This window comes from Panicum hallii, chromosome 5 (genome assembly GCF_002211085.1).
Source record: "Panicum hallii strain FIL2 chromosome 5, PHallii_v3.1, whole genome shotgun sequence".
Lineage (NCBI taxonomy): Eukaryota > Viridiplantae > Streptophyta > Magnoliopsida > Poales > Poaceae > Panicum > Panicum hallii.
The window spans coordinates 55,643,853-55,656,394 of NC_038046.1; the positions used below are offsets into that span (position 1 = coordinate 55,643,853).

The 12,542-nt window shown below is 46.1% G+C and overlaps 1 protein-coding gene across 1 annotated transcript; it reads right to left on the reverse strand.

Annotated features, from left to right (window-relative positions):
* Positions 1-21: 21 nt before the first annotated feature.
* On the reverse strand, positions 22-4,679 carry LOC112891780 (acyl-coenzyme A oxidase 4, peroxisomal-like). The gene is made up of 13 exons (XM_025958739.1): positions 4,536-4,679; positions 4,320-4,430; positions 3,283-3,389; positions 2,946-3,023; positions 2,418-2,541; positions 2,238-2,311; positions 2,101-2,160; positions 1,499-1,608; positions 1,198-1,357; positions 1,025-1,101; positions 777-948; positions 582-674; positions 22-425 (listed from the first exon to the last, which is right to left on the reverse strand). The coding sequence occupies exons 1-13, from the start codon at positions 4,549-4,551 to the stop codon at positions 297-299; spliced, it is 1,311 nt and encodes a 436-aa protein (XP_025814524.1). The 5' UTR covers positions 4,552-4,679; the 3' UTR covers positions 22-296.
* Positions 4,680-12,542: the final 7,863 nt, after the last annotated feature.

Here is a 12,542-nt window from a genome sequence, read left to right on the forward strand (position 1 = left end):
ATTGAACAATGACAATGAGGATTCCGGCAACAAGGCTCAACAAAATATCCTTATGCGTTTTGGGGTCGTCCACCAGGTACATCGTGACTTCATGAGCAGCCAACATTGACCGCCGGTTTCCAGGCACTTGCAGGGAACGCCGTCTCGTCCGCGTCAGGTCACACCGCGGCTGCTCCCGTCTCGTGTAGCACCAACCATCACGGCACGAGCAGGACCTGAATTTTATTTGCTTCTGCACAGGTACCGGCACGAGAAGAACCGGCACAGCCGTGTTCCTTTTCTTCCTGCCGTAGAAATCACAACCGGGCTCTCGCTGACGTGGCGGGCTTGAAGCTCGCGATCCCGGTGATCTCCCTGCCGGTCACCAGGCTGTTGATGTCGTACGTGCCCTCGTACGAGTAGATGGGCTCCAGGTCGCAGAACGCCTGTGGAGTGGGGATCGTGACAGTTACAATTTAGAAACCAAAAAAAAAGAAGGGGTGATAATTGAAGGTGTCCTGGCTACGGATGGTTGAGGTGTAAACCACTAGAACAAAAACCAACTAGCCATGAGCTCGTTCTAATATATCAGGTGTCTGTACCTTTGCCACCAGGAAATCGGCCAGAATCCCATTTCCACCCAACAACTCTCGGCCGAGGGAAACCACCACGCGGGCCGTCCTGGAGGTCCAAGCCTAACAGCGACAGCCAGGGAGGAAGGAAATGTTAGCTCTCTGATAATTCAAAGCGAGGCATAGTACGAGAACAAGCACATTTGGCAGCTGGGGGTGGCGAACCTTTCCTAGACTGGCGTGGCCCGGCGTCATTTTCCCCGACTCGTAAAGCTTGCATAGGCGCCAGCCAACAAGAAGCATCGATTGGATGTTACCGAGCATCCGGACAAGTTTCTCTTGGTTCAGCTGGAAAGCCGCCAGAGGAACTCCAAACTGCTTCCTTTCTTTCAGGTATCTGTTTCAATTACAGACGAAATTGTAAAGTAATCGCCAGTGTCAAAACAAGTGTATAATTGTATGGTGGTCCGTACCGATGGCACATATCGAAGACCCCCATTGATATGCCGATTGGTTGCCATGCCACCATAATACGCGAAATTGCAAGGACCTGTTTGAGTTGTGACAGTGCATAAGGAAACTGGATTACATCACCGAACAGCATAGTAATTTAGCACAACAGGAGCAAAATATATGTGATCAGTACCTTGCTTATATCCTGAAATGAATTGACACCTGGCAATCTATCCTCCTCAGGGACAAACACTTTATTAAAAACTATATCACCGTTCTGAACCATCCTTAGACCAATTTTGTTCTCAATCTTTGTAGCTTTCAAACCAGGAGCTCCTTTCCTCACAATAAACCTAGAACCAATTAAATGAACTGTGACAGTGAGACAAGATAATTAAAATGAAAAGAACAGCACAAAAAATACTAGTTTATTCATGATCGGCTTGATGCTTCAAAGAGAAAGTTCATCACAGGTTCAAGACAAGATGATTTACCCATTTAGTTGTTTCGTATCTGCATTCCTAGCTAATACCACAAGCACATCAGCAAATGTACTGTTGCCTATCCAGCGCTTTTGACCATCTATGTGCCATCCACCAGGTACCTGCTCCACAAGACACCAAGCTTTAAGGTGCATGCTATCCAAATTATCCAGAAATACCCGAAAAAGAATCCACAATATTCAATTCCAGATTTGCAGTAGTATTGAGATATGGGAGAATGAAACAAGAGTCAAATATGGAACTGCAACAGGTATCCAGTCACTACATATAGTAATCTGCACCCAAAATACTGAGACAAGTTATACCATCTGCATAGCCTTGCAGTATGTGCCTACTAGATTTGTTGGATTTAGCTTCAATATGAGAAGCCTATGGTTCTATTTTTAGATTGATAATAACAGCCAGATGTTGTGGGTGTCTCAATTCTATATCAGAGGCCTGCCATGGGTCAAATATTATAGTGCCATCCTGTGAACTGCTTTGTCATGCTGCCCTGGGGATACAGCAGATGTAAGCTGAATCAAAGCTGTGTTGGAAATCGAAATGCTTCTTTATAGATTATTAAGAAAATTCCAGTTCTTCAAAAGCCTAACCTTGGTCGCTGTTGTTCTCAAGGAGCTTGCATCACTTCCGTAATTTGGCTCTGTTAATGCCTACAGAAAAGAAAACCTTTTCAGAAGGAGACTCCACTATTTAGACATTTTTATGCTTAAAGAATACTGCAACTTACCCAACAGCCAACAGTAGTAAGTTGAGCAAGGGATGACAGGTAATTCTGCTTCTGAGCCTCAGATCCACAAAGAGCTGCTCTTCAGACATAACAGAGGGAATGTTCAGCTCTAGCAAAACTGATCTTGGAATTTCGTAAAACTTCAGACATTATTAAATAAAAAGAATGCAGATCTTCAACCTATTGTCACCATCGCGAGAGAGGAGTGGACAAGGATAAATGTGGAACAGCTTGCATCTACCCGTGCAATTTCTGCCATAGTAATAGCACTAGCTGTAATTGAGAGTCCTGGGCACCCATAACCCTGAAGTAAGCCAGAGTCGCATTAAACTTAAGAAACACTGGAGCATCAAAGCATGGTAAGAAACATACACAACCACATAACTGCATACGATTCAATACACCATAGAGAGGGAAGCAAAAAAATTTATATTAAGTGATCATAAATGGAAAAAGGCTTGGTAATTTACAAATTAAGCTCAAGAAAAGGGACTCCTCTAAAAGATTAGCCAACTTTTCTTAAGGTGAAGTACTGAAGCAAACCCTCCCCATAATCGGTCAAGTTCAACTCAACAGCAAAAAGACATGGGTCACATGGATATATGCTAAGCCTAAATTGACTGTAACCCACAGATTCAAATAAAGATTAGCCATATAGGGCGCGTAAAATGACAGATAAAGGAAACTACAGTGTAGAGAGATTATTACCTTTATTGTACCTCCAGCAACGCCAAGGCTTGCAAGTTTAGGAATGGCATTAAATGGAAACTCTGCCTTTTCCCAGTACTGCAGTAGCAAATCAACAAAAACTACGTTGTTATATATAAAACCGATGCAAGAACCGCTTTAAGAACATTAGATAGTCAATCCAAACTATAATAAGAAAATTATTTATGGATAAGTAGACTGCAATGTTATCTAACAAGGTATGAAGGCATGTTTGGTAATGATTTATGTGATAAGCAACCAGTTCCAGACAATAGTTTAATCGGAGATGGGGCAACCAGGTACACAGACAGATAGACTAGTTAATAAATTAACATACCTCTGCCATAATGGGAGCAATTTCTTTCTCCATAATACCCCTGACCTTCTTCCTGATAGAGCACTCTTCACTAGTCAGCAAATCATCAAACTGGTAGTAGTCCGATACTGCAAATGAGGATTCCATACTAATAAGCCAATAATGCAGTATAATCGAACTCTTTGTAATTGGAAAACCATCAAAATTAGCATAAAAAGCTGAACTTCTGGAATTAGGATCACATATTCAGGTTTGCAGTTCGCACCCCCCATATAGAAAGGCCACACAATTTAAGCCCTGCCCTGAAATGGTCAGGGTGGTGTTTCTAAGAACTAGCAAAACAGGTTGCAAAAGAGAAGTACATAAGTACACGGTTGTGGCTGTGCATTTAAGCTACGAAAGCATCCCATGATAGGACGAGCCTACCAAAACACCAAATATCTATTCGCGCCATGCCAACTTGATGCTTCGGTAGTTCGGCTCCCACAAATTGTGGAAAGATGTAGGATCCCCGGGTTGCACTAGGACTGCAACTGCATTTCCATTTTGAGCTGGGCGCTGGCCTAAGTTCAGCAGCACTGCCATTTAATTTGAATTTGAAGAAAGCTGCATATGCTGGTTCAAATGGGGCCTATGCAATAATTAAACAGAGCTGCTGGAACCACCATACAGGCAAACAGTAGTACTACTAAAACTTTTTTTTTGGGAAACGGTAGCACTACTAAATATAGAACAACGGTACTAGTCGATAAGATGGCCAGGCAATTGAATATTTAGCCAACTATACTAGTACAATGTTCATCGAAATTGGTAATAAGAAATAGGTTGTGTTTTCCCATCTCACAACCCTACCAATCTCGGAAAAAAAAAATAGTGAGAAAACTTCAGGAGTTCCTGCTATCCTGGATCCAAAATCTAGCAGCAAACCACCTCGGAAATACTAGCAGAAACAATTTTGGCAACAATTTATGCCAGTCTCAGTCACAGCACAAAGATCACGATCCCTTCATTCCTTATGCCAGCAAAATTTAGTGAAAGCAAAAAAATGAAGTTCTCACCGGAGGGCGGAAAAATGGAGGCCGGCGTCGCCTGCGGGAACGCGAGGGCGAGGTCCATCGCCGGGAGCCCGACCTTGGCGCCGTCCTCCTCTCGCCCATCGCCGCCAGCAACTGCATTCAAGAGACCGACCAATCATGCAACGGAATACCCAGCCTCGGAAGATCACGCAACTCCGCACCAAATCGAGCCGTTCCGCAGCACAGAAGCCGACCCACCTCGCTTCCCAGTCATCCCACCGGCACGGACGAAGGATCAGCGGCGCTCTGCGCGAGGGTTTTTGGGGTTTCGGCGGAGGAAGCGAGAGAGGCGGGAGAGGGAGCGCGAGTCTGCGAGAGGGGAGTCGGAAGGAAGAGTGGGACACTGCCGCTCTCGGCTTTTGGAGGTTTTCCGTGCGGACTGCGGAGTAGTGGGGGAGTACGGCACGGCGTTAGCTCGGCCCCACACGTCAGTGGGAGGGGCGATGAGTCACGCAGATATGGCACACGGCACGACACTGAACGGGATGATACTGCCTCAAACACGACGTCACCCTGCTTGTACTACCAAGTGGCACGAGTTTAAAAGGAGTATTATCTCGAATGTCTAGAACCCGACGAATCTACGATATAATGCGCATCCGTTCAATCTATCCCTTCGTTCAAATCTACCACTAGTTTGAATTTCCGTTCGCTTCCTAGCTGCACGTTAGAGAAGATTGAAATCCCCACGTATATTATCGTATTGTAGTCTATTAAATAGTTTGAATTTGTATTCTCTCTCGCGGTCTCGTCACATCTGTAATTTATTTATCTGCTTTTTCTTTATCTTTATAAGACGATATTAGAGTATCTCCGACATACTACCAATAACACATCTATCAAAAGTACATATAAGATGATCTTCTATTATAATAATGGTATTTGCATTTTTTTCACCTCCTCTAGCACATTACCTATATCCAGTGGCAGGATGTGAGCTAAATTAAGAGGGGCTAATTTGAAACAGCGATATGAAATAGCTAAAAAATAAAGAGCATTTGCATGTGTATATGCATGCATGGAGGCATGCAAGGGAGATACTTTTATTGGAAGGGGGCCCAGCTTGGCCTCCACTGTATTCCACCAGTGCATGTATCTCATTACTAATAATAATTTATAGTTAGGCTACACTCCACCTAAATCAGCCCATATACAGCCCATATCTCTATTTCCTTGCTTCCTTCCCTGAGCTGGTGGATGAAGCGGAAAAAAAAAACAGCTCTCTCTCTCTCTCTCCATACTTTCTCCCTCATGCAAGTACCGATCCCAGCCATAATCTGCAATCCCCCTTCGCTGTACATTGTTATCGAAAACTGACATATATTGTCAGAGATGCTAGATGAGCTGACTCCCTAATTCTTGTTTTAGAGGAAGAGACGAGTATCATCAAGAACAAACCAATACAAATCCCATCCAAGGACTCAGCAAGCAAAGAAGTTAAGAACTCACCTTGGAGGCATTTCCTCGAGCAGATAGTAGGCGTCGTCCATGTCAACATCACCTGCTGCAGTGGGGGCGCTAGTTGGTGCACTAAGCGGCATGGGAACCGGCACGGGGGCGTGAGGGAGATGCGCAGCAACAGCTCCATTCGCCTGTTTGCTCTTGTGTGCCTTGCGCCGCGCCGGTGCGGACACCGAGGCTCCTTCATAGGTAGTAGGATGTGTTAGAATAGACAGTAGCGCATGAGTTGTAATAAAAAATACACCGAGTCCTACTAGAGGTATAAGTCCTAAAGATAGAATAAGATCAATTACGATCTGTAACTAATTAGGACTCAGTGATCCCTGTATCGTGAAGACTCTGTATAATGAAGCAAGGGCGGCTGCTGTTGTTAAGACAGGCACGCATACTCATTCATACGTTTTACATGGTACAGAGCCAACTCCTCTACACATCTAATCTCGCCAAGCACCTCCTCCAGCGACGAACTGCTATTCGCCATGGGTTCCACCATCGTGCCATCAACCTCATCGACCACCGCCATCCCCTCCATCCTCGCCGTCCCGATCAGCGAGAAACTCACGAAATCCAATTACCCCCTATGGAGTGCTCAGGTAATGCCGCCCCTTCGAGCAGCACAGCTTGAAGATCTCGTCACCGGCGCTGAACAGCCGCCGGAGAAGACTATTGATATCGTCGTCGATGGTAAAACCGTCAAACAACCAAACCCGGCGTACACGAATTGGGTTATCCAGGACCAAGCTGTCCTCGGGTATTTCCTTGCGTCTCTAACCAGAGAGACCATGCTGCATGTCGCTCGGTGCCCGACTTCGGCGGAAGTCTGGAGTCTCCTCAGCGACCTCTACGCTTCGCAATCGCGGGCACGATCTGTGAACACGCGAATTGCACTGGCTACAACAAAGAAGAATCACCTGTCGGTGTCTGACTACTACGCCAAGATGTGCACCTACGCCGATGAGCTTGCGGCGTCTGGTGCACCGCTTCGTGACGATGAACTCGTCGCGTATATTCTCGCCGGCCTCAATGAAGACTTCAATCTAGTATTCACTGCGGTGGTTGCCCGGGTGGATCCCATCAAACCAAGTGAGCTTTATAGCCAACTTTTCAGTTTTGAGCATCACACTAATCTTCAGGCAAATTCATCTACTGGCGGCCCATCCTCGGCCATGTCTGCTTCCCGCGGTCGTGGTCCTGGTGCTGGCCGTGCCCCTGCTGGTTATGATCGCGGTCGTGGTCGTGGCCGGGCTCGCGGTCGTGGCCGTGGTGGTTCATCTAACCGGGTGGTGGCTCTGGTAACTCATCCAGACCAGAATGTCAGATTTGTGGTAAGCTTGGGCATCGTGCCAAGACTTGCTAGTACCGGTATGATGAAGATGATGCCCCTGAACAGCGCACTGCGGCTGTAGCAACCACCGGCGACAACAATTGGTACACCGACTCTGGTGCTACCGATCACATAACTGGCGATCTCGACAGGCTCACCATGCATGAGCCTTACACCGGCACCGATCAAGTTCATGCAGCAAACGGGTCAGGTATGGACATTAATCGCATTGGTAAAACTATTATTCCCACTTCCGATCGTGATCTTGTTCTTAATCATGTCCTTCATGTCCCATCCACACACAAAAATCTGATTTCCGTTAATCGCTTTACTCTTGATAATGACACCTTTATTGAGTTTCACCCCTACTTCTTTTTGATTAAGGATCGAAAAACGAAGAAGATGCTGCTGCACGGACCATGTAGGGGTGGTCTCTACCCACTACCGCCCTCCACATCCAAGTTTCGGAAGCTCGTGTTCAGTGCCATCAAAATTTCCAGTCATCGATGGCACAGTCGTTTAGGTCACCCCTCCCGTGATATTGTTCGACGGGTAGTCTCCAAAAATAATTTGCCGTGTGCTTCTTTTGATAGTACTAATGAGTCTGTTTGTGATGCATGTGCCTGTGCCAAGGCCCATCAGCTACCATATAGTGTCTCCACTAGTCGGTCGTCTGCTCCTTTAGAGCTTATCTTTACAGATGTCTGGGGTCCGGCACTAGATTCCTTTGGTCGAAAAAATATTATGTTAGCTTTATTGATGATTACAGCAAGTTTACCTGGATTTATTTGTTGCGTCATAAATCTGAGGTTTCTAAATATTTTCTTGAGTTCCAACAACTCGTTGAACGCCAACTTAATCGAAAAATTCTTGCTGTGCAGTCTGACTGGGAAGGTGAATATGAAAAACTTAATTCCTTTTTTCGCTCAATCGGAATCTCTCATCAAGTTTCATGTCCTCATACCCATCAACAAAATAGCAAGCATAGTCACATTGTTGAGATGGGCCTCGCCCTACTTGCTTATGCTTCCATGCCTCTCAAATATTGGGATGAAGCTTTTCTTACCGCCACCTATCTCATTAATCGCACTCCCACCAAGCTTCTTGCCTATGAAACTCCACTACAGAAACTTCTTGGCGCCACACCTGACTACTCCAGCTTCCGTGTCTTCGGTTGCGCCTGTTGGCCTAACCTTCGTCCCTACACTCAGCACAAACTTGAACTCCGATCCACACGTTGTGTTTTTCTGGGCTATAGTAACATGCATAAGGGGTTCAAGTGCCTTGATGTATCTAAGGGCAGAGTCTATATTTCGAGGGATGTCATTTTTGATGAAACCGTTTTCCCATTTGCTTCCCTTCATCCTAGTGCCGGCACCCGTTATACCTCATACATCCTTCTTCTTCCTTCCACAGATTCAGGGGATACTAATTTTACTAATTCGACTAATGATCCTGCTATATCTGTTTTGCCTGCTGACCTTGTTGTGCAGCCGCAGCTCCCAGGGACCAGTTCTGCTACAGGACCACGCCAGGAACAGAACCATGCCGATGGTCCATCGTGTCCATCAGAACATCTTCCCTGCATGCCGACAGTGCCTCTGATTGGTGCGGCTCCATCTGTTTGCATGCCGACAGCGCCTCCGATTGGCATGGATCCGTCAGCTGCGCCTGCGCCTACAGCTGGCGCATCAACCTCGGGCGGCGCTCCCGCATTGTCTCCGACAGCGGTCAGGGTACCTACTTCAAGATCGTCACCTGACCCGCTGCCCGGCTCTTCTACATCAGCACCGGATCCCATCCCGGGGCCACCTCCTATTGCTGCACCAAGAACACGCCTACAGGACGGGATTCGCAAGCCGAAGGTTTATACTGATGGTACGATCCGCTATGCGTGTCTTACCACCTCTGCTGAACCATATAATCTGCAGGAAGCATTGTCCTCTCCCGAGTGGAAGGCTGCTATGCAAGCTGAGTATGATGCATTAATGCGCAACAAGACTTGGCATCTGGTTTCTCCTCAAGCAGGCCGTAACCTAATTGACTGTAAGTGGGTTTATAAAGTGAAATATAAAGCAGATGGTTCCCTTGATCGTCACAAAGCTCGACTTGTTGCTAAAGGATTCAAGCAGCGTCTTGGCATTGACTATGATGACACGTTCAGTCCAGTTGTTAAGCCTGCTACTATTCGGTTGATTCTATCTCTTGCAGTGTCTCACGGATGGGTACTTCGCCAATTAGATGTGCAGAATGCGTTCCTTCATGGCATTCTAGAGGAGGAAGTATACATGAAGCAACCACCTGGGTTTATTGATCCTGTGTTTCCATCATATCATTGCAAGTTGGACAAGGCTTTATATGGATTGAAACAAGCGCCTCGTGCGTGGTACTCTCGATTAAATGATAAATTGCAGTCTCTTGGTTTTCTTCCGTCCAAGGCAGATATATCATTATTCTATTTTTGCAAGGGCTCGGTAACAATATTTCTTCTTGTCTATGTCGATGACATTATAGTGGCAGGGTCTTCTCAGTATGCTGTTGATGCTCTGCTTCGTGCTCTCAAAGATGACTTTGCACTGAAAGATATGGGTTCTCTGCACTATTTCTTGGGCATCGAGGTCAATTATGGTTCTGCTGGTATAATTCTTACACAGACAAAGTACACTAATGATCTCTTGCATCGTGCGGCTATGGTTTCGTGTAAACCAGTTCCGACGCCATTATCTGCCAGTAGGAAACTCTCGGCACATGAAGGTCAGCCCTTGTCACCTGAAGATGCTACCAAGTACAGGAGTCTTGTTGGTGCTTTACAATACCTCACACTTACCCGTCCAGATATTGCGTTCTCAGTCAACAAGGTTTGTCAATACCTTCATTCACCAACAACTGATCATTGGACTGCAGTCAAGCGTATACTTCAATTTCTTAAGCACACCATAGGCGTTGGCCTTCACATTCGGCGGTCTCCTTCTATCATGGTCAGTGCCTTCTCTGATGCCGATTGGGCGGGGTGTACTGAGGACCGGAAATCTACAGGCGGTTTTGCGGTTTTTCTTGGTCCTAACTTGATCTCGTGGTGTGCTAAGAAACAGAAAACAGTCTCTCGATCCAGTACCGAGGCTGAATACAAAGCAATGGCAGATGCTACTGCTGAGATCATGTGGGTGCAATCGGTATTAGCCGAGTTGAATATTTCATCTCCAAAAAGTGCAAGGCTTTGGTGTGACAATATGGGGGCCAAGTATCTAGCATCGAACCCTATCTTTCACGGGCGGATGAAACATGTTGAAATAGATTATCACTTTGTTCGAGACCGAGTTGTTAAGAAGCTGCTTGATGTCAGATTTATATCTACGGAAGATCAATTAGCTGATGGCTTCACTAAGGCGCTACCTCAAAGAAGATTCTTACAATTTCAACACAATCTCAACTTGATCAAGTTGTGATTGAGGGGGGATGTTAGAATAGATAGTAGCGCATGAGTTGTAATAAAAAATACACCGAGTCCTACTAGAGATAGAAGTCCTAAAGATAGAATAAGATCAATTACGATCAATAACTAATTAGGACTCAGTGATCCCTGTATCGTGAAGCCTCTATATAATGAAGCAAGGGCGGCTGCTGTTGTTAAGGTAGGCACGCATACTCATCCATACGTTTTACAGGATGAGGGTTCGGGATGGCTGCTCCGTTACGCGCAGGGGGAACTGTGGTGCCTCCATGAGCTGCAGGATGGGGCACTCGACGAGCGCAGGGCAGTGGAGGAACATCAACTCCGGCGGCGGCGACGGGGTGTTATCCATGGCGGCGCCGCGGATGAGCTAAAGAAGAAGGGTCAGGATTCAGAGGAAGGAGTGTAGGGAGGCAGGATGTATCGTATGGCTCCATGGTGCGGCGGCGGAGTGGAGCGAGGCTGGGCAGCGGCGTCGAGCTGGAGGGAGGCGGGGCGGGGCCGGAACGGCGCGGGGTCGTCTAGCTCCATGGGAAAGTTTCGCGCCAAAAATAATCGTGGATAGGGGAAAGGCTGTATCCTCCTACGTGTGCATCGCCCATATTTAAGAGCAAGCGTAATAAGTTCGATTTTAAGTGTGTACATTATCGATAGATAAAGCTTACATACACTATACTCCAACAACATAGCTCTTCATACTTCAATACATACCTTTTTTAAAATACGGACCAACTTATCAGACTTGTCATCCTCACATAGAACATACTTAGGGGAGTTTAAAGGTAGGCATGAGCAAATTTGCCAGGCTTGAGTACGGCATCTGAGCCCTAGTCCAAAAATATTACTTAGAGAGGCGTAATAATACTTTGCTATAGAGGGACGCAACAATACTTACTCTCTACGTTCTAAATTATAGGTCTAAGTGCATAACAAAAACTATATATCTAAATTTATGAAAATAACCTACAATTTGAAATGGAGGGAGCAGTATACTTTACTTACTAAAGGACAAAAGGACGAGACGGCCAGTTCGCTTTTAGACGTACGGAAATTAGAGAAGTTTAACTATTTTTGAGAACGAAAAAACCTCTCATGCTCAAAATAGAGCATGAGGGTTTTTCCGACCCTAAATCCACTCTCACCCGCTCATATATTAGACAACCACCTCCTATAAAATCCACATTTCATCCGTATTTTAATCCGTCTCCCGCCAAGCAATCAAACTCTTTTCATAGTACATTATCTTTTTTGCTGAAGTATAAGCATACATACCATCCATCCATGGAGAAGGTGAAAACGCGGATGGCTATGGCGGCCGTGCTTCTACTACTGGGCGTGCTGCTGGCAGGGCGGACGTCCGACGCCGCGGAAGCATCGTCATCGCCACAGCTGGGCTCAAGCAAGAGCGATTGTGAGATCTCTGGCACCTGCGACATAAAGCTCGCCGCCGCCACCGATCCCACCCGCCCGGGGAAGCCGGCTAACACGCACACCCCCAGCTGCAGCTCAATCAGCCAGTGCCGTGGCTGATGATTGGCGCCGCGTGCAAACGCCGCGCGCTGCAGATCATGCGTGCGAAGCTGACCGGTGGTTGTTTCTTGTGTGTGCCTTGATTTGTATGCTGCTATATATCATATGTGTGTACGGATTCAAACTAGAAACATCATCATCATATGTACGAATTCCGATTAGAAAACATCATATGTTTCCTAACTGAAGGGAGTATACACTATGCTGATATGCCCTTGAATAGTGGAAAGAGAGAGAACCACTGATGAGATCTTTCCTGGTAGAAGCATGAAAGAATTTTAGTTATCGAAATGCTAGCTTGAAAATTTGTGTTGGATTGAATCTGTTCCTTATGGATGATTAGACGCTCATGGAACAAATTTGGACATCAAACTCAGCTCTTGACTTGACGATGCGTTTTTGAAGTTGGCTCACACTCCTTTAGGCGCTGTCAACTTTA

Bases quoted from the DNA above. Each gene is read 5' to 3' on its own strand.
- LOC112891780 (XM_025958739.1), bottom strand. The intron at 3,024-3,282 runs GTATGTTAATTT...TTGCTACTGCAG, and splicing joins TTGCTCCCATTATGGCAGAG to TACTGGGAAAAGGCAGAGTT. The intron at 949-1,024 runs GTACGGACCACC...TAATTGAAACAG, and splicing joins GTCTTCGATATGTGCCATCG to ATACCTGAAAGAAAGGAAGC.